This window comes from Nyctereutes procyonoides, unplaced genomic scaffold, assembly GCF_905146905.1.
Source record: "Nyctereutes procyonoides isolate TBG_1078 unplaced genomic scaffold, NYPRO_anot_genome, whole genome shotgun sequence".
NCBI classification, from domain to species: Eukaryota; Metazoa; Chordata; class Mammalia; order Carnivora; family Canidae; genus Nyctereutes; species Nyctereutes procyonoides.
The window spans coordinates 1,487,392-1,509,621 of NW_026575046.1; the positions used below are offsets into that span (position 1 = coordinate 1,487,392).

Genomic DNA, 22,230 nt, shown 5'->3' on the forward strand with positions numbered 1-22,230 from the left:
TAGAGCTAGACAGGAAGTTGCTGGCATTCGGCACCCTGGGTCTTGTGCAAAGCTCTGTGGAGTCTTGGGAGAATAAATGACCTAGTAGAACAGCTCCAAACACCCAGGACACAGCCCGCCTTGGAATCAAGGGGCAGACCCGGATTCGGGGGAAATGACATACGAGGCCTGCCCCCCGTAGCAGCATCGGGCCGCTCCCCTGGATCTGATGAGCTAACGCCCCCGATGAGGACCAGTCAACGCCGCCTTGCTATCATTCCCAGATCCTTTCTGTCACTGCTCCAGCCCTTTCCCTTGTATTGGGAAAATCTCTGATGGGTAACTTAGAGGAACGGCAGTAAAGATGATCCCCGTGACCTGCTTCTGCATCAGGGACTGACCAGCTGCGTGAATAGGGCAACACAATACTCCGCATTCTGTTTCCATTCCCGAAAAATGAGCGCGGTCATCCCCGTGCATGGCCGCCGTGTAGTTATTCCTTGAAATGTAGACTCACCGGGCGATTCATGTTTATGAAAAGGAAATTATGGTTTAAATCACAGTTTCAGGTCGATGGTGGTCCAGAGACTTGGACGCTTCCTGTGAGCTTGGAGGTGCCTGATAAAGGCGCTGAGTTCTCTAGACCATCTAGGCAGCGAATCCACTTACGTGCTCTAGTAGCCGTACAGTAAGAGAATTGCTGGTGCTCCCAGGAGGTCCCCGACCCAGGGCTGAAGGGGAACGTGTGGCACAGCAGGTCATCGCCTGCACCCTGATCACACCCTGACCCTGGGCGAGGAGCCTACGCCCCACACCTCAGGCCATCTTCCCTCTGTCCACACGGCCCATCACTCGGGTTTGCCTCGGCAGCAATATTTGATGCCCCACGGAGGCGAGGTTTGTTTTTAAAGATTTCATTTATTCATGAGAGACAGAGAGAGAGGCAGAGACCCAGGCAGAGGGAGAAGCAGGCTCCATGCAGGGAGCCCAACGTGGGACTTGATCCCGGGACCCCAGGGTCACGTCCTGAGCTGAAGGCAGGCACTAAACCACTGAGCCACCCTGGGATCCCAAAGAGGTTTCTCTACTGTAAAACTTCACCTAAATTGCAGCATGAGATTTCTAAAAGCAGCGACGTTCCAACACGAACGTCATCTAAAGTTAGTTTTGATTATAGAATAAAAATGGAGCTCGGCCAACGTCTGGATTCCCAGGGTGGGTCTCAGGCCCCTACCTTGATGTCCTGAATCAGCTGCTGGGTGGGAGTGTCGATCGGGGCCTTGGTGTCCGTCACGTTCTGGATGGCGCTGGACCACCTGGTGGCCTCGTTGAGCAGCTTGGTGTACAGGCGGTAGCAGTGTTTGCGGCCATACACGGTGATGTTCCAGTAGCCTGCGGCACAGGGTGACGGCCGCGTGAACCCCGGGGACGGCCGGCACCCATGGCCCGGGAACCCAGCACCCTCGGAGCCCATGCCCTCTGTGACGAGTACTCGCCCAATCCCTGAGCATACCAGGCACCCACATACCCGACCGCATGAGGGCTCACAGCTCAGAGGGGACCAGGTCTGATAGCAAATCCAGGCTTAGAGCTATAAATGGGGGCTCCGGGGGCTCACCGGGTTAGCTGTCTGCCTTCCGCTCAGGTCACGGTCCCGGGGTCCCCGGGTCATGGGGTCGAGCCCCTGTGTCAGGCCCCGTGCCTCCCCCTCTGCCTGCCGCTCCCCCTGCTTATGCTTTCTGGCTCTCTCTTCATCAAATAAATGAATAAAATCTTATTATACATAGAAAACGGCCTGCTTTGCTCTGAACTATACGTGGCTGTATATACTGCACATATGTACACATATGAAATGCTACCATTTGCTCTGAAAGAAAAACAGGCATAGATGGAGTTGCTTTTACGGCTCTGGAACCAGAGTGAGAGCGCCTCAGGCCCTGACGTTCCTCTGCCTTCCCATCACGTTTCCTCTCCTTAGCGCCCCTGTGAGAAGCCCTCTTGCTAAGCAAGCAGTCTGTGTGCCCACAAACAAGCGGGCATTTGGAACAGAGGAGCGATATTCAAAAAAAAGAAAAAAGAAAAAGCACAAAATCACAACTAGCAACAAAACTCAAACAATCCAGAAATATTTTCATGATTCAGAAGATAAGAGAAAACTATGCTAACATGACTGTTCTTCATTGCTCGAGGTTCATGAGCCCCTGAGGCCCCAGGGTTTAGCTTCTGGGGGCCGCGTTAGGGCTCTCCCAGTGCCGGGCTGGGAACCCTGAGCCCAGAGCCAACACGGTCCTGGGAGCATCCGGGCAGTGCAGGGAGGCAGGCCCTCCGTCCCGCGCTGTCCGCCCACGTACACTGAGCTACCCTGCGGGGCCCCAGAGGGCGCATTGGCGAGACGTGAGCCGCTGGGGGGGCACGCGGGGGCACACTCATTCCCTCGCTCTCCTCACCTGTCTCCTTGAAGATCTTCTCGTCCGGGGGCACCACCGAGCAGAGGCTGTTAAGGACCAACGTGCCCAGTTTCAGGGCATTCTTCTCGGAGCTCTTGTAGTAATCCAGGGAATTGTGGGTCAGCACAAACCACCGCTTCTTGAGCTTCAGCGAAGACATCTTCGGGCTGTTCTTGCCTTCTTTGTGTAACCAGCCTGCAAAGATTCAAGCGTCCGATAAGAACCACGAAGGGAAACACCCAACAGCGGGTAGCCCGCGGGATACTGACAGGCGGGTCCTGCCGCCACATATTTGCTAGAAAGGGCCACCGCCACGTCTCATGTGATTTATTTTTTTCTTTTAAAGCGACTTCAGGAGTCTCGAATTCTCACAAACACTGCTCCCATGGGAGACGCCGCAGGGTCCCTGCCAAGGGAAACCGAGCTCCAGGACTGAGCCAGGCATGGCGGCAGTCACCTCTCACGATAAACTCCTGGCCTTCCACTCTGGTGTCGCCCTTGGATCTCTGCAGCAGGGTTATCCAGTGATGCATCTCCTCCGGCGTGTCGGCGTTGCAGTGGAGCACCCGGTTGGCCGTGATGATCACAAATGAGTTGGGTCTGCGCAACGGGGCGAGAAGGAAGCAAACAGCCTTATCTCGACTGGTGGCACCAGCCGTTCGAACTAAGACCCAGACGCCTGTCTCCTGGCTCGAGGACCACAGGGGTTAAAAACCGCGGTGCCGCTTGCGGCTCAGGCCAAGGCAGATGTCGCCCTCTCCCGCAGGAGCTGCTTTATGCATCACTGACCTTTACACTTGGAGCCACACGCTGGAGGCCCTCCAAGGGGAAACACTGCCTCATGCAAAACTTTCCAGATGACACTGGGTTTGGGGGGTGGAGGGGGCCGGGGGGAGCTAAATAAGGAGACAGTGCGGGGAAATCCTTTTGGGCGCCTCTCCAAAGTAACTTTCTTCCTGCCCCTGGGTCCTGCCTGGGATCGTGCTGCCAAGGGGCGGGCGTGCAACGTCGGGCAGCAGTAAGAGGACATCGGCAGCGGGGGAGCACGGAACATTTGACATGCTGGCTGACGCCTGCTACCAAAGCCACCCTGGGCCGTGTTTGCATTGCACAGCGGTCTCACAGAGGCTCATTTCCCAGTCGGGGATCAGGGAATGATGGAAATGCACTTTCTCCCTCCTCCCTTTGGCCTGGCAATGCCCTGCGTCGGTCCTGGGCTCCTGCTCTTGGGCGGTCCTGCATCAAACCACTCACTCAAACTAGTGACAGTGAACGATTTCTTGCAGGTGCTCGACTGCTGACTGTAGCTAAGTGCTGCAGAAGGTCGAGAAAAAGCAAGATTCCCAGGACCGGAGTAGGCAGACAGGTGCTCCTCAGAACTAAGAGACTTTTCTATAGCTGACGGGAGAAGGACGGCCACTGGAGGGAGAGAGGGGCCGAGGAGGGGATGCAAGGTCCTACATGTGGATCCTCACGTGCCCAGCCTGCCGGAGCAGAGGGGTCTGGGTGAGACACAGGTCGTTATGACGAGAACCTGACTGTCAGAATGACATCTGCATGACTACTGACAACACACACTTGTCAAGGTCCCCAAGCCAGGTGCGGGGTGGGGCGGGGTGACACCAGGCGACGGGTCTGGGGTTCCAAGGGGCCTTGGTCAGTGGCCCGATGGAGACTCTAGGTCATTCTGCCTGCTAGGTGCTGTTTTCGTTGTGAGTAGGAATACGTCTCCACTGGCTTTCTAAAGCTGCGTTCCTGAAGGCAGCAGCCAATTTTCATTCTTACTCAGAATTCAAACAGCAGCAAAGGAAAATAGAGATGACGAAGACAAAGGTCAGTGGTACAGACTCCTGAGGCCATCTGCCTTCGAAACACGCTGGTGCAAGGGCACGGATAAGGTGGGGACGTCAGAGAAGAGTGTCTGTGGGTTCATCAGTGTCCTACGTCAACGTTGCCACCAGAGCTCTCTTCAAGTTCATCACTGAGTCTAGAAGGGGAAGGGCACCCTCCCCATGCTGAATACTGTTTTCCTGCACAGGCGTGGTCTTCCTCTAGGCAGCCTGGGTTTACCCCTGTACCCAGATGGAGAATATTCCTCCGGTGTGAGCGTTTCTCACTGTCCCCTTCCCCAACATCCCGAGGGTACCCAGAGAGGAGGACTTCCCGAGGACAAAAAACTGGCCACAGGGAACGCAGACTGGGATGGAGCAGGCCACCTGCAGCCCAGAATCAGCTCACGGCCCAGGAGCCTGAGCCCTGGGGGGGCAGGAGGGCTGCTCGTTAGAGTCACATCCAAACTTACCTCTCGGGGCTGTCGGAGGCGCACACAGAATCAATCAGCCCCACGTCCAGCGTGCCCTGGAAGGGAGCAAAGCCGGGGCAAGAGACCCATGTGAGCTCCGCGCATGCGGCCATGATGTCCCTCCCCAGACTACGACTGTCCACAGGCACGCAAGAAAACCCCTGTCCTGTCTGTGTGAACTGCACAAGCGGAGAGTTCCCTGCACAAGCGAGGCCCCCGTCCTGCTGCTGAGCCCAGCCAGCCCCTACGCAGGGCGCGGTCTGCGGGTCAGTCGCTTAAGAGGAAAAAAGTCGATTAATTAATCTATCTTTATGCTTAAAACACTTTTGGTGAGAAGGGTTTATAAACTTCTTTCAACAGTACAGGTTTTCTGGCTCACAGTACGGTCCGTCACCAAACTCTAGACGGACTCTAAGAAACTCTGTACGTTGCCCTCAAGAAATTACAGCCTTGCTCTAAAATAGGACTATCCGGTCTGTGTGCGTCTAGCATGCAGTGAAGACGGAAAGAATGCGAGTCAGAATTCGCTGAGTCCCTTGAAGGAATGTATGCTGTACTTCCACGGTTTCATAAAACTCAGGAATTTTTGGGGGGGAGGGTTCGTGGAACGTTTAAAGTGGGAGGGCTGGAATCTAGGACTACTACCATCTTCTTTCACTTACTCTCTTTTCTGCAGGATCTTTAAACAAGACAGTCCTGGTTTTCTCTTTAATTGTTACTCTTGCGGTTGAGTGCCCAGAACCCCCAGCGCCCCCCCACGCCCATGGGGACGCCCCTCCCCTGCGACGCCCACGCACCACGGCATTTTGCGGGTTGGCCTGCTCATCGTGCATCTCCCGGATCTCCTGGTCGGTGGACGCATGCACCTGGCTCAGCACACTGAACCACTGGCTGCAGGGAAGAAAGCACGGGTCAGGGGGCCGACTGCCGCCGGCAACCAGCACCTGGCGCCCTTCTTGCCACCTTCTCTGTGAAAACGACGTTTCCTCTGGGCGACTTGGTTTTTCACGTGCCTACACTACTCACGGGTGAAGGGGGGCTTCACGCGGCCTGTGGCGGGCAATGCCCAAGGGCCTGTAGCTGCCACCTGCTGCAGGCTGGGACCCGTGAGACACCCTCTCCTCCAGCCCCCCAAGACCTTGCACAGGTGATGAGCACGGGGAGGAGATCCTCAGTTACATCAAGGATCCTTACTGAAGATGTGACCTATAACCTCGGGAATATTCAAGTGCCTTCCATTTTTTAAAAGTGAATTGCAGGGTAAGAAGGCCAGTGAGGTCCGGGTACCTCCTCAAGGTGGCCCCTGAGGTCTGTGCCCCGCTCACTCCAGGATGCAGTTTCCAACCACCTGATAGATAGATGAGGACAGATGCATCCTTCCTTCCCTCCCTTCTTTCTTTCTCTTTCTTTTAGATATTTTACTTATTTGTTTGACAGAGTGAGAGAGAGCACAAGCAGGGGGAGGGGCAGAGGGAGGAGGAGGAGCAGACTCCCCGCTAAGCCCAATGCAGGGCTCGACCCCAGGACCCCAGGATCATGACCCGAGCCACCCAGGAGCCCCAGGATTTCTTTTACTTTACTTTTTTTTTTTTTTAACCTGATACAATTTCTACTTAAGTATGAATAAAAACAGAGGAGAGCTGGAAACAGGAAACAATTGCTTGAAGCAGCAAGTGCAGTTATCTTGACCTGAGAACTCCTCTATCTTCACCTGAAATGAGCTTTCTCACTTGCAGCCTCATTAGTCAGACAATGAAGGAAAACAGGCCCACCCCAGAAAAGTCAAGCTGAGCAAAAGCTGTGATGCAACTAGAAACACAATACAGGCTTGAGGAGAAGGACCACAAATATCCACTCATCCGTCCTCCATCTGTCCATCCAGCGTCTATCAAGCAACTCTAAAATGTGAGAGGCACCAGATGCGGGATGCTACGACATCCTTCTCCCGCAGGGGCTAAGAAGACCAGTAGGTACAGCGGGTACGGCACTTGGTATAGGGCAGGAGATGTAAGCAAAACATGTGCACCTGCCTTTACAGAAATGTCAGTCATGCCAGGTATCCACAGCAAGGCACTAAAATCTATCTCCTATGATCCCGAAGGAGAAAAATGTGACCGAGGGGCTTGAAAATAGGCAACATATACAGATTCTTTGGGAACCCAAGGGAGACGTCTCAATGTAAATTTGCTTCATCAATTCTGATGAACTCAAAAGCAAGACCTGAGTCACTGCTTCATGAAGCTCAACAATTTCCCAAATCACTGAAAAGCACACGAGTTCAAGATGCAGGTAGGCCGCATGGGATCTCCCCCTCTCACACGCGTGCACACTCAAATTTGCACATTTCTCCTCTTGAGTCAAATTTAACTTCATCTGAGAAGAAGTTTTAAAAAAATGTGTCCTCCTGGTGAAGGGAAGAAGTCCCCTGCTAAAACATCCCAGATGAGGGGGCACCTGGGTAGCTCAGTGAAATGTCCACCTCTTGATCTCAGCTCAGCTCAGATCTTAATCACGGGGTCATGAGTTCAGGCCCTGCCTGGACTCCACACCCAGCATGGAGCCCGCTTGAAAAAAGTCCCAAATGTTAAATTTAGCAGGTTGATTATGGCATCAAACAGAGAGGATGGCTACCAAGCGCTGGTCCTATAATTCAGCTGAAAAGCTATGGGCTTTCCCTGGACCCCAACCAACCCCAAGTGGTCTCCAGGAGGCCCAGATGGGCTATAATTCCAGGTTTGCTTGTTTTTCCAGTCTCTGTCATCACTTATGGATCCAAGCAGGGTTTTCATGCATTCCCACGGGAAGAATTACTCTCTGCCCTTAATGCTGCTACCATGGTGTTGTATTAACTCAAACGTTCAAAGGGCAGAGAGAGGGGTAGTGAGAGGCACCAAGAATTCGTGACAAAATTCTAATGATTCCCAAGGTCAAAAGTAAGGGTTTTAGGCTGAAGATGCTCTCTGGCGTTGCTCAGAGGAGACGACGGGTACCCAACACAACCCTGGGGCTCACAAAGCAGCAGGAGCAGACCAAGAGACACTCTCCTGCGTCTCCTCCCCTGCATGACCCTGTGATCTATCACACTGGGGAGCCGATACCAGTTCGCTCTTACTTCATTCCACGTCCCCCCTAGAATGGAAACCAGGAACATGAGACTACTTGGTTCGGCCAATGGACACCAATCACACTGTCCTTTGAGCGTGGTCACCAATTTAAGTTCTTGAAGAACCATGAGAAACGTGATGCCTCAGTTCAGCAGGACTGAGCTGCTGTGACTTCACCCTTCCTCATACCTGGGTCTCTACTCTGTGAGATGCGGTGCATGGTAACAGTGGTAATAGTGCTACTACCTCGTAGGCAGCCGTGAGAATTAAATGAGGTGATATACGTGAAGCATCTCAGAATTTTGCCTGAAATGCAGTAATTCTCTAGGCATCAACCATCTCCTCTGTCCTACTGACTTCAGCGCAAACACCTAAGTGCTGGTCGTCGCCGCAGCGCTATCGTCTACTTAAACAACTAGTGGCTGATGCTCCCACCCTCTCAACCCTTCAGCCAACACAGGCTGTTCCCTCCCTTGCAAAGCTCAGAAGCTTCCAGAAGGTGGGCTTTGAGCTCTGGGTGGTTGCATGGTTTGCACACGCTGCCCGGGACAACTGAAGCCAGAGCCACGGGAACACAGTGTCCCATGCAGCGGCACCCAAGGCTGGAAGTCCTGGACGGCGTGCGGTCCTCATACCACACCCACCCCCCGGACCAGTCCGTCAAGCTCGTGATGCTTCAGCCGTCCTAACAGAAAAGCCCAATGAGAAAATCACGCACAGTCTATCCAGAGCCAGCAGGGAGGCACCCAGGCCCGAGCAGGAGTGAGGGTGGTGGGCGCCGGCGGCATCTCACCTGGCATCCTCTGGGGATTCAGCGATGAGGTGGAAGGTCCTGTCGGCCATGATGATGTCTATCCCGTTCTCCTTGCTGGTGTTATCTATGATCTCTCTGCAAAGCAAGAGCACCAAGGCCACATCAGGACCAGAGTCCTCCACACTGAGTGGGAAAAGCAACTTCACCACACTAATGAGTGGGTTGGAAACCATAGCCGAAAAGCCAAACACCTGCTTCAGCCTTGTTTTTTTTTTTTTTGAGAAATGATGCAGATGCCTGTGGCGTCCGGGGGAGCTGGGCTCCTCCCCCTTCCCAAGATGGGGAGGCTCAGGCTGGAAGCAAGGGCAGGTGGGTCCTTGACTTCTCTAGTCTCGCGCCTCACTCGGCCCCCCTGAGGCTTGGGATGGCTGCCCCCCTCTGGCCCGCACCTTCCTGCTCCTCTCACTGCCCTATGGAAGGGCCCCCCAGGTGATGAGGCTGCCTTTGCGCACCCCCCCATCCTTGCGGCTTCCCATGACAGCTTAAGGCCTTGGCTGGCACCTCGGACTGAGCCTGCCTGGTAGGGGCACCTTATTTCCACCGGCAAGAGCAGGGCTTGGGTGTTTCTGGAGCTCCACACCACCTTGCTCTCATCATCCACAACACTAGAAGTTTAGAACCAGTGGACCAGGTCAACAAGATCGGGGTAAACACAAGCGGGTGTTGGGATGGGACCAGACAGTTGATGAAGAAGGGTCTTGGGGATAAAGCCAGCTTGCTTTGCCAAGTGATGTTGCCTAACTTTTCAGGAGTTAGTAAAACATTTACATCTACCAAACCAAACAGTCTAACTAGTTGGGAAAAATAAATATCTTACAGCTAAAATCACTGAAACAAGATAGAGTGTTTTTAAAAATCAAGATGGTGCACATTCCTGGAGCAGCCTGTGACACATGGTCTGAGCAGGAAGCAAGAGGTGACGGACGGGCAGGAATCATCAGCCAAGCATCGGGTCACAGAGTCTCTTGAGCGCGGAGGCCCCAGCGAAACCGTCCAGACCATGTCATCCTGGACAGCCACGACCTCGCATGTAAAGTGAGCGGTGAGGCTGTGATGTAGCTGGAAGGCTGTGGCTCGGAACCACAGTGGCCCAGTGGATCCTGGGAAATGTTCCGAAAACACAGCTGGGGGCGCGGGGACCCTCGGGATGGAGCCCAGGGACCTGTGCTTGTAAAAACCTTCCCTGGAAGGGGAGCGATGCTATCATCACATCACCTAGAAACACATGCCGCGGCTTCTCCAATGACAGCAAGTGATGAAGAAAACAATGGCGGCGGGGGGGGTGGTGGTTGTGGTGGTGGAAACTATAAGAGATTCAAGAGATCTGTCAATGGATTAAAAATTATAGGCCTTATTTGGATGCTGATTGGAATAAACCAACTGGAACCAACAAGAGTGTTATCGCCTCCATTTGCAAGACCAGTGAGGAATTTTGAACAATGACTGGAGTTTGGACTAAGAAGTTAATGTTTTTTCTTTAAATGCTGTCGCCACAATGTCATTATGTATTAAGACTCCTACATTCTAAGTGCAGAGTAAAATATTCAGGGCTAGAACTCTGCTGCCGGGAACTTGCTGTGCAGAACACAGAGGGCGTAGGGGCGCGGGGTGGCTGGGGTTCCTGGTGGGCACAGGGGCCATGGCTGGGGGGGTGCGGGGCGAGCACGGGGACTTTATTATATCTGCCTACTTCTGCGGGACACGGATACTTTCTGTAACCAAACGTTTCAAAATACAAAGGGGATGATTTTAATTCAGGTCAATTAAAATAATCTTAATGTGGTAAAACCCTGACAGCTCCACACCCTCCCTCAGCAGAACAGGGCGGAGGCAGCCCAATGACAGCTGTGTCCTTGACCCTGACTCTCACAGAGCACCCAGGACCAGGGAGTTATTAGGGGGCACGGGGTGAGGTGCAGGGGCTCAGCCAGGATCCCCACTGTGAGATCCCCTCCGCCCTCCTCTGAGCCGCCTGGCTTTGCTGACCTCCTGCGGTGTCGGTGAGAGCATCAGGCAGGCAGGGCCGAGGCCCAGGCAGAGCTGCGAAAATCCCAGCCCCACACGGACTCTGTTCCCCAGCCTCGGCTCCTCACAAACCCCGGGGGGCAGCCTGGAGGAGTCAGTACTCTGCTCTCTGCACTTCATTATTCGCCCTCAAAATCAGATGTGTAGACTCCCCGCTTTTCAATAAATAGTCATTTGACTCCCGCTTTTCAATAAATAATCCTCTAACTTTGCCGATGCTGGTCACGAACAATGCACTGTCCTCGGGTCTCGTGGCTTCAGGAGTGAATCACTCTCAGAGCTTATTGTACTCATTTTCTAACTACGGTGACTGCTTGGTTTTGAGTGAAGCAGTGGCCGTGGGTTATCCCAAAACACTTCACATGTAGCATTGAGGTGCCCGGCTGCTGCTAAGCCCAACAATTTTCTGCAAACTTTAATTTTTAACCCAACTAATGGGTCAATAGTCCAGTGCTTTAGTTCTACAAATGGGTAGCAGAGAAAGGGGCTGTGTGGGATCCCGGGCCTGGTTCTGTTCCTCTCGTTGCTGGGAACAGAGGTGGCCGGCACAGCCCACATCGGTAAAAGATCAGGGATTCATTCCAAAAACATCTCCCAAAACATTAAAACCAAAAAACCAAAACGAAGGTAGTCAAAAGTCACAATCTTCCAGTTATAAACGCCATCCTGGGGGTGCCCCGCACAACGCGAGAGAATTAGTGAAGGACACAGCACCGCATACTTGGAAGCTGCGGACTGAACAGACCTGAGTCCTTGCCACCGGAAAAGAACCGCATAAGCGTGTGTGGCAACGGGTATAAGCAGACCCACCGGGGACATTGGTTTGCAACCAGGAACCAGAATGTGGAGCCCCCAAGGCCGCAGGCTGCATGGCGACAGCCCCAGGGCCAGGGAGCAGAGCCTGCAGGCCGACAGTCTGGCCGCACAGGGCGTCCTCTCAGCACGTGTACGCTGACCCACGGCGGAATGAGGTCTGGGCCCACAGCGCCCGGCCGACCCCAGCCCCCGGCGAATCATGCACTGGATAGAGTGACTGGGGCGCACAGACACAAACCCTGAGCACCCCCAACCGCGCCCCTGACAGGGTCTGTCCACATACCTGGCTGCCCGGACCTCCAAGGTGCCCTTGAGCTTCTCCTCGCTGTCGTTCTCGAAGTACATCAGCTTGGACTGGCGGAGGACAAACCAGCGCTTTTTCCAGTTTCTCCGGGACAGCGTGGACGAGCCGCCGCCCTTCTTATGCAGCCAGCCCTGCTTCAGGGCCTCCTGCTTGGAGCGGAACCACAGGAAGGTTTCATCCTTGAGGACGCACCAGCGGCGCTTCCAGGAGTTCATTAAGCCACCTGCAGCCCCAGGATCGGGGACAGAAGGGATGGACATGGTCAGTCCCGCTGGATCATGTGGCAGGAGCAGGCCTCGAGGCTCGGCCGCCCCCACTGTGCCGCGCCGGCCGGCCTGAGGACACCAATGCTGCCCTCCCTGCCTTCCAGCTCACAGCAGCCCCCCCCCCCCCCCCCCCCCCGCTGAGAGGCCTTGGTAAGACGCCCACACAGGGACAGATCACCAGCTCACACTCTGACCTGGACTGGGTACAGGCTGCGGGCGAGGGCCATTTCCCCAAGGGGCCGCGTGGGTCTCCAAAGGCCCCAGACAGGAGAAATTGGCCTAATTTATCTTTTTACAAGATAACAAATATTTTGTGACATCTGGGTGGCTCAGCGGTGGAGTGTCTGCCTTGGGCCCAGGGCGTGATCCTGGAGTCTTGGGATCGAGTCCCGCATTGGGCTCCCAGCAGGAGCCTGCTTCTCCCTCTGCCTGTGTCTGTGCCTCCCTCTCTGTGTCTCGTGAATAAATAAAATCTTAAAACAAACTCAGTATTCACCTATTAAAAAAAAATAAATATTTCTAGGGGGCACCTGGCTGGCCCTGTGGGTAGAGCATGCGACTCTTGATCCCAAGATTCTGAGCCCGACACTGGGTGTACAGATTACTTATAAATAAAATCTTTTTAAAAATTCCTAATGTTTTTCTAGCAGAATCATTTTATCTTGGTATTCTCGATTTCCCAAGGACACTCCAGGATGACATCTTAACCACCATCAATCAAAAATCTCTTAATGAATCCACTGAAGAACATGGAACCTACCTCAGTAGTTAATTATAAAGCGACAAGTTACTTTTTTCGATCAGCCAGTAATAAAAGTAAGGCACACATGAACAGGGATACTGAACGAATAAAGAAAATGCTTTCTTGTACAGATCGGAGATGGCGTGAAGACAGACCTCTGCAGATTAACTTCTTCAGTGACTAGCGACATAAACCTCACACTGAAACAAGTGAAGCAGGGCCCACGCGATGTGCTGGCTGGCGTGCAAAGGCACTTGCTCTCACTGAACCCACTGCTGCCCCTTCTTAAGCCCCTTGCCTGCTCGCCCGGCTGAGAAGTCCGTGACCATGCGGCCACACTCCAGAGCGGTTTCCCAGCAAGCTACAAACCTGCTGGGGGCCACCAGAATAAAACTTTTTCTTTCCGATTTGTGGCTTTAATCTGGGGTTCCCAAAGCAAGCCCAGAGGAACCTGTAGCACAAAGTCATTCTATGATCTTATCGTCTTTAGGCGACAAAGGGTAATGACATCGTAGGAGAACAGATGGGAACTCGATCTCTGGTGGTGGGCACCAGCAACCTGCGGAAGCGCTAACCCACTGCGCCGTACTGCTGAAGCACAGAGGACACTGCTAATTGTACTTTGATCAAAAAAATGTTTTTAAGTGATAAAGGTTATCTGCAGTTGTTCTGAAGACACAGAGTATACCAGCCATCAGCAGAGCCATCAGCACAAGTTTACTGGCTCTGGTGCTCTGAAGCGGCATGTGGGACTCATCCCAGCTGCCCCCCTCCAATCCTGGGTGCTCTCTCCATGCTTCATCCTTCACAGATTTTGATCGGTGCTATTAATTTCCTAACGGCAAACTCCTTAAGCAGACCACGAGGCTGGTGAGAACACATTTATGCTCATAAAGAAAATCTAACCACCAGGTTATATTTTATGATTGGTTTCTCTGCAATGTTTGGTCACAACTTCCTAAGTACTTTATTAAAAATTAAACAATGACGTATCAAAGATTAGAAGGTGATGCATTTATACAACTTGTTTTAGTTAAAAGGAGTTTACCAAAAATTCACTTGCTTACTTTCTTGAACTCTTTGTGCTTTAATCTTAAGATTTTGATGCTCTGAATATACCTTTACTTTTTCCTCAACTTCTTTTGTTTTAATCAATTTTATAGTAATGCCATATATTCTATATATATCCATATATAATCAATGCCATATCCCTATAAAGAGTGATTTATAAGGAATTCTAAAGCTAACTTAAGGGAATTATAATTAAATAGGGACAGGGGAAATATATACTATTAACAAAAAGCTTATATTTATTCTGAGAAATGCATAACACAATCTTAAAATGCTATTAGATACATACTAGATTCTGTTCTGTGACTGAATCTTTTCTTGACTATTCCAGTGAACACTTGATCACTCAGAATTTTCCAATCTTTTTTATTCCACTGCTCCTGTAAAAATTTCCACCCACCAAGGACTTCAGGTAATAGGCCCATCTCCCCTAAATTAAACCTGGTGGGGTTTCCATGAGCACCTTGGGGATCTGGGGTTGAGAACAGTAGGGCTTTGAAAAGCATGTGAGTGATATTAGGAGCTAGAATGGTGTTGAAGACGGAGGGAGGCAGAAGCAGGAAAAAGAAAAGAAAAAAAAAGAAAAGAAAAGAAAAAAGAAAAGAGAAGGAAGGACGGAAGGAGAAAGGAAGAAAGAAAGAAAGAAAGAAAGAAAGAAAGAAAGAAAGAAAGAAAGAAAGAAAGAAAGAAAGAAAAACTAAGTGAAGAAGAACAGGAAAACTACTGAGGAGGACAGTGATATGAAAAAAAGATAAACATGCCACTAGGAGAGAGAACCCACTAGGAGAGAGAAGCAAAGAACAGAAGAAACAGGGAAAGGGAGCACAGAAGTCAACACTGCTTCATGGAGGGAAACAGAAGGAAAGCTAATGAAAAGTGAAGAGTTAGGCAAACTTGTCGACAGAATGGGGGGGGGAGGGGGGCATCATCAGCAGGATGATGGTTCTTGTCATCCCTGCCCATCCCCAGGTTTGGACCGGTTCCCTCATCTAGCCTGGAGCTGGATGGACCCTTCTTTCAGGGACCCGTGTGAAAGCCCAGCCAAAACCTGGTGAGGACTGCGGCTCCTCTGGGCCCCGTCACCACCCAGAGGTCAGGGTTGAGGGGCGCCTGGAGGCTCAGTCGGCTAATGTGTCCAACTCCTGATTTTGGCTCAGGCAGGTCAGGATTTCAGGGTCATGAGGTCGAGTCCCACATGGGGCTCTGCGCTGGGCGGGGACCCTGCTGAAGATTCTTGCTCTCTGCCTCTCCCTCTGCTCCTCTCCACCCCCACCCAAGCAAATTAAAAAAAAAATGAATTAAAAAAAAATAAAATAGAAATCAGAGTGGAGACCATGAAGTAGGACTACAAGGTCCTAATTAAGTTCCTTTCCAAAAGGAACATGCTCTGAAGTCTTCCAGGGTCAGGGGCCACTAGGTCCAGTGGCAGCCACAGCATACAACCCAAATCCTCCTCATGCAGTGCGGGGTAGACGGCAGGTGAGCGGTAAGGTGAGGGGTACCCCTGGCTCAGACCTTTACTTCTCTCGTAAAGGAAACCCTGGGGGTCCTCCAACACTCCCGTGGCAGGAGAAGGTGTGGTTTGCCACAGAAGGGGCCACACCGATGCCAGCAAGAGTGTGTCAGAGAGAAGGAAGGAAAGGGAAGGGAAAGGGAAGGGGAAAGGGAAAGGGAAAGGGGAAAGGGGAAGGGAAAGGGAAAGGAAAGGAAGGAAGAAGGAAAGGAAAGGAAAGGAAGGAAGGAAGGAAAGGAAAGGAAAGGAACAGTGTGGGGAGGGGGTGTTGGGGAGGAGATGTAGCAAGAGAGGGGCAGAGCACAGAAATGAGATGGGGTGGCAAGAGGGAGGGGCCAGGGGCTGAGGACGGGATGGTGGCCGCACTCTGCCCTACAGCAGGCACCAGCGGTGCGCAGTCCAGGCAGCCCTTCGGGAGGTGTGACCGCGACAGCCACGCATCCCCCATGCACCTAAGAGGACCTGACACCAGGTGAGGGCAATGGAGTCTTCCTGGTCCTGCCCACAATCAGCCTCCATGGAAACAAAACTCAGTTTTCCACCGCGCTACCCCCAACCCAGGCGCCCCTGACAGGTCATACCTTTCATGTACAGGAAGCTGTGGAAGTAAGGCAGCGTGACGCAGCTGTACACGGAGTCGCGCCGGTAGGAAAGTTCATCGTCTGTATCAAATCTAGAGTCAAAGTCTTCCTCACTGTCTTCAAACTGTACGAGAAGGAGAGAGCCAGTGGTGAGCCAAACAGAAAAAGCCACAAGAAGGCCCAGCATCTGTCATCACCGAAAAAAATAAAAACCCAAGAGAAGCAACCTGTGGACTCGTACCATTACCACACAGGGCGGTCATCAAATCAACCAACCAATCAATCAATCCATCACAAAATAGGGACCTTTAAGGTCAAATGATCTGTGGAATTGACACATTGTGAGACATACCTTGATCCAAAGGCTTTTCTAGAAACCCTGTTCAAGGGTATAATTTTCATCAAACCATACAAGAGCAAACTCCCTTTAAATTACTATGATAAGAATACCTTCAAGTCTTAGAAAATCAAGGGGATACTTAATGCACGCCCCCAGACGTAAGCCCATAAGCTGGAAAGGGCATGGGTAAGCCACGGAAGAGTCCAGAACCAGGCAGCACATCCCGGGAGGGGACGTGGAGCCAGGGAGGCTGGTTGTGCAGTGAGCCCGGGGCCATTCCAGCTGATTCAGGGCAGGCCTGCCTTCCCTACCTGCTGGGATAGCGCACACACCCCAGTGTCCGCGGGAAATGCCAGCTTGCTTGGGGTTGGGGGGAGGCGAATACCTCAGCTCCGTGTCCGACCTACCACCTGCCTCAAAGTTCATTTACCAGTGACGGCTGGTGGCCGGAGAAAGCAGCGGACAACCATCCTCAAGAGCTCGACTTGGAAAGATGGGCTGGCCCACCCCCGGGGGGGCACGGGTGAGGGTCACACAGACAACGACGGCACCAACCCCACGCCCCTGGGAGAGGGCACAGAGGACTGCGCCCCCTCGGAGCTGGAGCAGTAGGCCCCCAAGCTGTCGTCCACCCCCACCGTGTACCCCTGGGGGGGGCTCACCAAGGACTGCGCCCCCCTCGGAGCTCACCGAGGACTGAGCCCTTTTGGAGCTGGAGCAGTAAGCCCCTGAGCCGTCATCCACCACCACCCTGCACCCCCAGCCCCCGGGGGGCTCACCAAGGACTGCACCCCATTGGAGCTGGAGCGATTGGCCCCTGAGCCATCGTCCACCGCCACCCTGCACCCCTGGCGGGGGGGCGGGGCTCACTGAGGACTACGCCCCCTCCGAGCGGTGGGCCCCCTCCCTGTCGTCCACCCCCACCTCCCCAGGCTCACCGAGGACTGCGCCCCCTCCGAGCTGAAGCGGTAGGCCCCCGAGCTGTTATAGGTGCCCACGGAGCAGCGGTAGTCTGGGGACCACTGGCTGCCGTATGAGGTGGAGAAAGTCACGCTGCTGCCGGAGGTGGCGGCGCCGTCCTCATAGTCGTCCCGGTCGTAGTCGTAGTGGCTGTCCGCAGACGGCAGGGCCCCCCCGCCCTGAGGCATGCAGTAGGCGGGCTCCCCAGCCACCGAGCTGGGCTCCGACGGGCCGAGCAGGAGGGAGCCGTCCGCGCTGGGGCTCACAGGCACCACCGTGTCATTCATGTACGGGTCCTCCTCTGACGATTCGTCGCTCGTGCGGATGCCGCTGGTCCTCTGGTCCGAGTGGCCGTGCTCGCTGGGGTTGGGCGAGTCCTTGAAGGCGTCGTCGTCGGCCTCGAAGCCCTCGTCCACCTCCTCCTCGGGGTACGGCTGGCTGAAGTTGAAGCTGGGCCTCTGGGCGACCGCGCCCTCTGCACCCTCCGCACCCTCTGCGCCTGGGGCCTCTGCGCCCAGGGCCTCGCCGCCCGCCGACAGGGAGCGCTCGATGTGGCGGACGCACTCGTCGATCTCGTCGAAGTTGAGTGACTCCAGGAACTCCTGCGCCGCACGGCACGCCTCGTCCTCCAGCCGCCGGAGCTCCTCGTCGCGCAGCTGCTGCAGCTTCTGCAGGGAGGCCTCGGTCAAGGACAGCTCCTGCCGCTCCTTCATGCGCTGCAGGTCCTCGATCTCCTTTTCCAGGCGGAGGATCTCCTCCACCTGCTTGTTCTCCTTCTGCTTCTCTAAGTCGCAGTGCAGCTCGGCTGCCCTCTGGCTCTTCTGCAGGGCTTCCAGCTCCTGCTGCCTCCTGGCGGCTTCCTCCTGGGCGGAGGACGGAAGAGGTCAGAGAGGGTCCCTGCAACCAGGGCGAGCACAGCCACAGAGAGCCCCAGGACACCTGGATGTGCCTTCTGGGGGTTGATGCCCTCTGCTCCAAATTGGTACGCAGAAGCCCTAATCCCCCGCACCATGGAATGGGTATTTGGAGATAAGGCTTTTGTTATTTCTTAAAGATTTCATTTACTTATTCATGAGAGACACAGAGGGAGGCGGAGACACAGAGGAAGAAGCAGGCTCCATGCAGGGAGCCTGATGTGGGACTCGATCCTGGGATCCCAGGGTTACACCCTCATCTCAACCGCTGAGCCACCCAGGTGCCCCTGGATATGGAGCTTTAAAGATGTGATTAAGTTAGAATAAGGCCCAAAAAAAAGAAGTTAGAATAAGGCCAGGAGGTGGGCCATAACCCCATCTGACTGGTGTCCCTGAAGGTCCAGGAGATTGGAACACACACATGCACACACCAGGGATGCACACACACACATGCAAGACCACAGGAGGACACAGCGAGGTGGCGGCCATGTGCAACCTAAGGAGAGGCGCCTTGAGAGAAATGAAACCCGGGACACCTTCACCTTGGGGGTCTGGCCTCCAGAGCTGCAGCACTATTTCTGTTGCTTAATCCACGCAGGCTGTGGTACTTTGCTACGGCACCGCTAGCAAACTAAGACAGCGGCGACCCTGCGTTAGAGAAATTACGCTGTGTCCACATTTAAAACCTTAGACATCAACAGAGTTGTACTCGGTTGCAATGGGTTGCATCATAAACATCTCCTTTCAGATTCTTCTGTCATCTTTATACTTCATTTTAGTTTAGAATCCTTGAACTTTCAAAGTGTTTGAGGTGGGAAGGAAAGGGGCTAGCAAGCTGACGCGTGGGCACGGTATTCTTTACCTGTTGGGTGCGGAGCTCAGCCTCTCTTCGTGCCCTCTCTCTTTCTCTAAAAACCAGTAAATAAAAAAAAAGACGGTGATAATAAGCAAAAGCAATGGAAAAAAGTCCCAGAAGCACTTTTCAGAGAGAGCTCCCTTTTTAAAGACAGCTTTGCTAGAGACAACTTAAAAAGGATGTGGATGAACCCTCTTCCTTTGGTAAATGACTCATTCTGTACATGAATAAACATGCACATAACTCGGTCTTCGATGCTGCCAAGGAAATCTATATCCAGGCCTCCAAGAGGTAGTTTTAAACAGCAGCATCCCCTGGGAATTCTTGCTGCAGGAATGCATATTGACCCTAAAACTCAGAAAGTGTCCTCCTGCTTCATCGGAGCAAGAAAGCTACTATACCTCTCCTCTTCCTCCCATTTCCTCTTTTCTTCCTCCGCCCGCTTCTCTTCCAGCAGCTGCCTATAAATCCTCCGGGCGATCTGGCCTCTGAGTCGCTTCTGGAAAACTATGGCGGCTTTCCTCAGGTGCAAGAATCTCCTCCTCAGAAGGAACGCTCTGTAATTCTTCTGTATGATCACCACACAATAAAGGACCTTTCGGTATTGCTTTCTGAAAATAAAGACAAAAGCCGCACAACAGAAGAGCTGTTGAGGTAATGAGGCTCTGAGCTCTTCAAATGGGTTTGCGTTAATGCTACGAGACAAAAGAAGAGGGCCGAGTCTGGAAAGTCTCATTATGGAACCAGAGCGACCAGGAGGCCCCTTTGGACCAAACAAAATGGAAGAAAAACAAAAGAATAACAAACAAAACGAGAGCAAGGACCTTATCATTATCTTGGCTAAATAAACCCATGACCCCTAAGGCTGACTTGGAAGCGTCCTGGCAGTGACAGCCCAGCCCCATAGCGCTGGGCCCTAAACAGCCCCGAAGAGACTTGATGCGGTCCCTGTTCTCACGGCAGGGCGGGGGCCCTAGCGCGATGGTCCTGAACCCGAGAGCATGGAGCGATGTGGGGTTCCACGGGGCCTGCAGGTCCGCATGGGGGACAGGACTCCGGGGCGTGAGGCGAGCAGCTGCCCCCCTGGGCAAACACGGGAGCAGTGCCCGTGGACCCGATGGGCTAATAGCGGAGTCCACAGCAAGGCGGCCTGCCTCCAGTACGAGGCACAGAGGGACGGGGTAAACAATTTAAATGTCTCAGCACCGTCCCCTCCTGTCACTGCTCTAATGGAGACACCGGAAGGCCCCTGGCCAGCTTTCCGCGCGGGGCAACCCAACTGGGCATCGCTAGTTGGAAGCACAACCCAGAGACTCCCCATGGCCTGGCGCTGACCTCCATCCAGGGGTCTCGTAAGTAAAAGCACGCAAGGGCCACCCCGCCCAGTGATGCGCGCCGGGGGAGGCCTCCCCTTGGCGCGCCACGCCGTCCCTCTCTGGGCTTCTTACCGTGCCAAGTAGCCCAAGATGTGGGCCCGGATCACCATGGCCGCCCTCGTAACTTCCTCCTCCCGTTGCTTCTCCAGCTTCTGCTCCAGGGATTCTCGGAGGAAGACCTGCCAAGGCAAAGTGACGCATCAGAAGTAAAGAACAGGGCTGGTGAACGCAGGTTCTTGCCGAATCAGCTCTTTTGGAGGGAAGGCTTTCTTCGCTCTCGGGAAATGTGCTCCAAACACACAGCCTGTGCTCTGAATGGTGCTTCTCCAACTTCCTGTGGGGAAGCGCTGCTTTGTTTTTTAAACTTTCTACTTGTGATGCACTAAGACCTAAGAAAAATACAGTCAAAATATATGACCAGGAAGAAGCAGCAAATAAAGTCCCCCCTGCCGTGTTGTTGGTTAGAGGACTGTGAGGTTGACATCAAAGCTCACACTCCCTTCAGCGGGACTACGAGCTTGTGAACAGCACCAGTCCTGCATGAAGTGTGAATCACAAGAAACGCAGAGATGCTCTATGCTAAAAAAGAAAAGAAAGAAAGGGAGGGAGGGGAAGAAAAATCCAACAACTTTGCACAACTTACTTTGGTAGTACATGAAAACTCTCTCTGCAGGACTGTCAAGTGACAACCAGTCACAGTGTCTGGGCCTCAAAAAATTTTAATGCACATTTAAAAAATTGACATGAAGAATGTAATTCTGAAGGGTGACTAAGGGGCTCAGGGTGTGACCCTGGGGGTCCTGGGATCGAGTCCTGCATCAAGCTCCCCTCAGGGAGCCTGCTTCTCCCTGTGCCTGTGTCTCCGCCTCTCATGAATAAATAAATAAAACCTTAAAGAAAAAAAAAAGTAATTCTGAAGTTAGAACTGAACCACTTCCGTTCCATCTCAGTCTGATCCTCACAGGAATACCAGAACTGGAACAAAACCGATCCCAGCAATTTGCTGGCCTGTTTCTGGGAACAGGCACCTCAATCCTGTGCGTGTTAAGTTTGGGAAGTGTATCTGGTAATTGGCATTCTGTATCAGCGTTCCCAATACTTGAAAAGACGTGAAGACATTAAGACCCTCCCTCAACCACGGTAGCTTTGAATTTCATAATTTCGGATTTACTGCATGCATAAGAAATTCTGAACTATTCCCTAGAAGAACTAGTGCCAAACATTTGTATGCTTTTCTGTTAACGTTCAGGGCAGCCTGGAAGCATCCTGCTGGTGGTGGGCGGGAGGCTAAACGACACTCTTTCTCACTCATGATGTTTTGATTTATGTGCCTCTGACTCATTCTGGCCCATAATGATGCAGGATGTTTTCTTAATAGCACATTTTCCCAGACACTCCGCTCCGTCTCTTCCAAGACATTTGGGCAGAAAAAGCACATAAAGAATCCTACCACCATGTGACTCACAGAAGCTTTACCTGCTCCCGCTCTGGGTTCCCGAGCACTGGTAAAACTCGACCACAGATCATCCTCTCAGGAAAGTTTTCCATACAACTGTCTTCCTATAACTGCAATTATATACCCTCCTGATGCCTGAAAAAACTGCCTCTTGGTGGGGGGTGGGGGGGTGGAGGGGAGAAAAACAAAGGACAGAAGCTACAAGTACAAAACTTCGTTACTTGATGATAATCACAAGTTTTCAGTAATAAGGATTTCTGTTCAAGGCAGTTTTCATCAAGGCTGGGCTTTCAAGAAGTCTTTAAACTTCTCTGCGACTTTCTTCAGCCTTAAAGATCCCACTCTGATGCCGGTGCCGTGGGGA

At 52.9% G+C, this 22,230-nt stretch overlaps 1 protein-coding gene across 1 annotated transcript in view; it reads right to left on the reverse strand.

The window, feature by feature from the left end:
- MYO10 (myosin X) overlaps positions 1–22,230 on the reverse strand; it is a 192,970-nt gene that overhangs the window by 10,264 nt on the left and 160,476 nt on the right. The window contains exons 22-33 of the mRNA XM_055325849.1: positions 20,483–20,589; positions 19,436–19,645; positions 19,041–19,086; positions 17,243–18,127; positions 15,965–16,088; positions 11,771–12,014; positions 8,626–8,721; positions 5,526–5,619; positions 4,729–4,784; positions 2,884–3,026; positions 2,427–2,621; positions 1,214–1,371 (exon numbers count right to left, since the gene is read on the reverse strand). Of these exons, the coding sequence (XP_055181824.1) occupies positions 1,214–1,371; positions 2,427–2,621; positions 2,884–3,026; positions 4,729–4,784; positions 5,526–5,619; positions 8,626–8,721; positions 11,771–12,014; positions 15,965–16,088; positions 17,243–18,127; positions 19,041–19,086; positions 19,436–19,645; positions 20,483–20,589 (2,358 nt within the window). The remainder of the gene's footprint in view (positions 1–1,213; positions 1,372–2,426; positions 2,622–2,883; positions 3,027–4,728; positions 4,785–5,525; positions 5,620–8,625; positions 8,722–11,770; positions 12,015–15,964; positions 16,089–17,242; positions 18,128–19,040; positions 19,087–19,435; positions 19,646–20,482; positions 20,590–22,230) is intronic.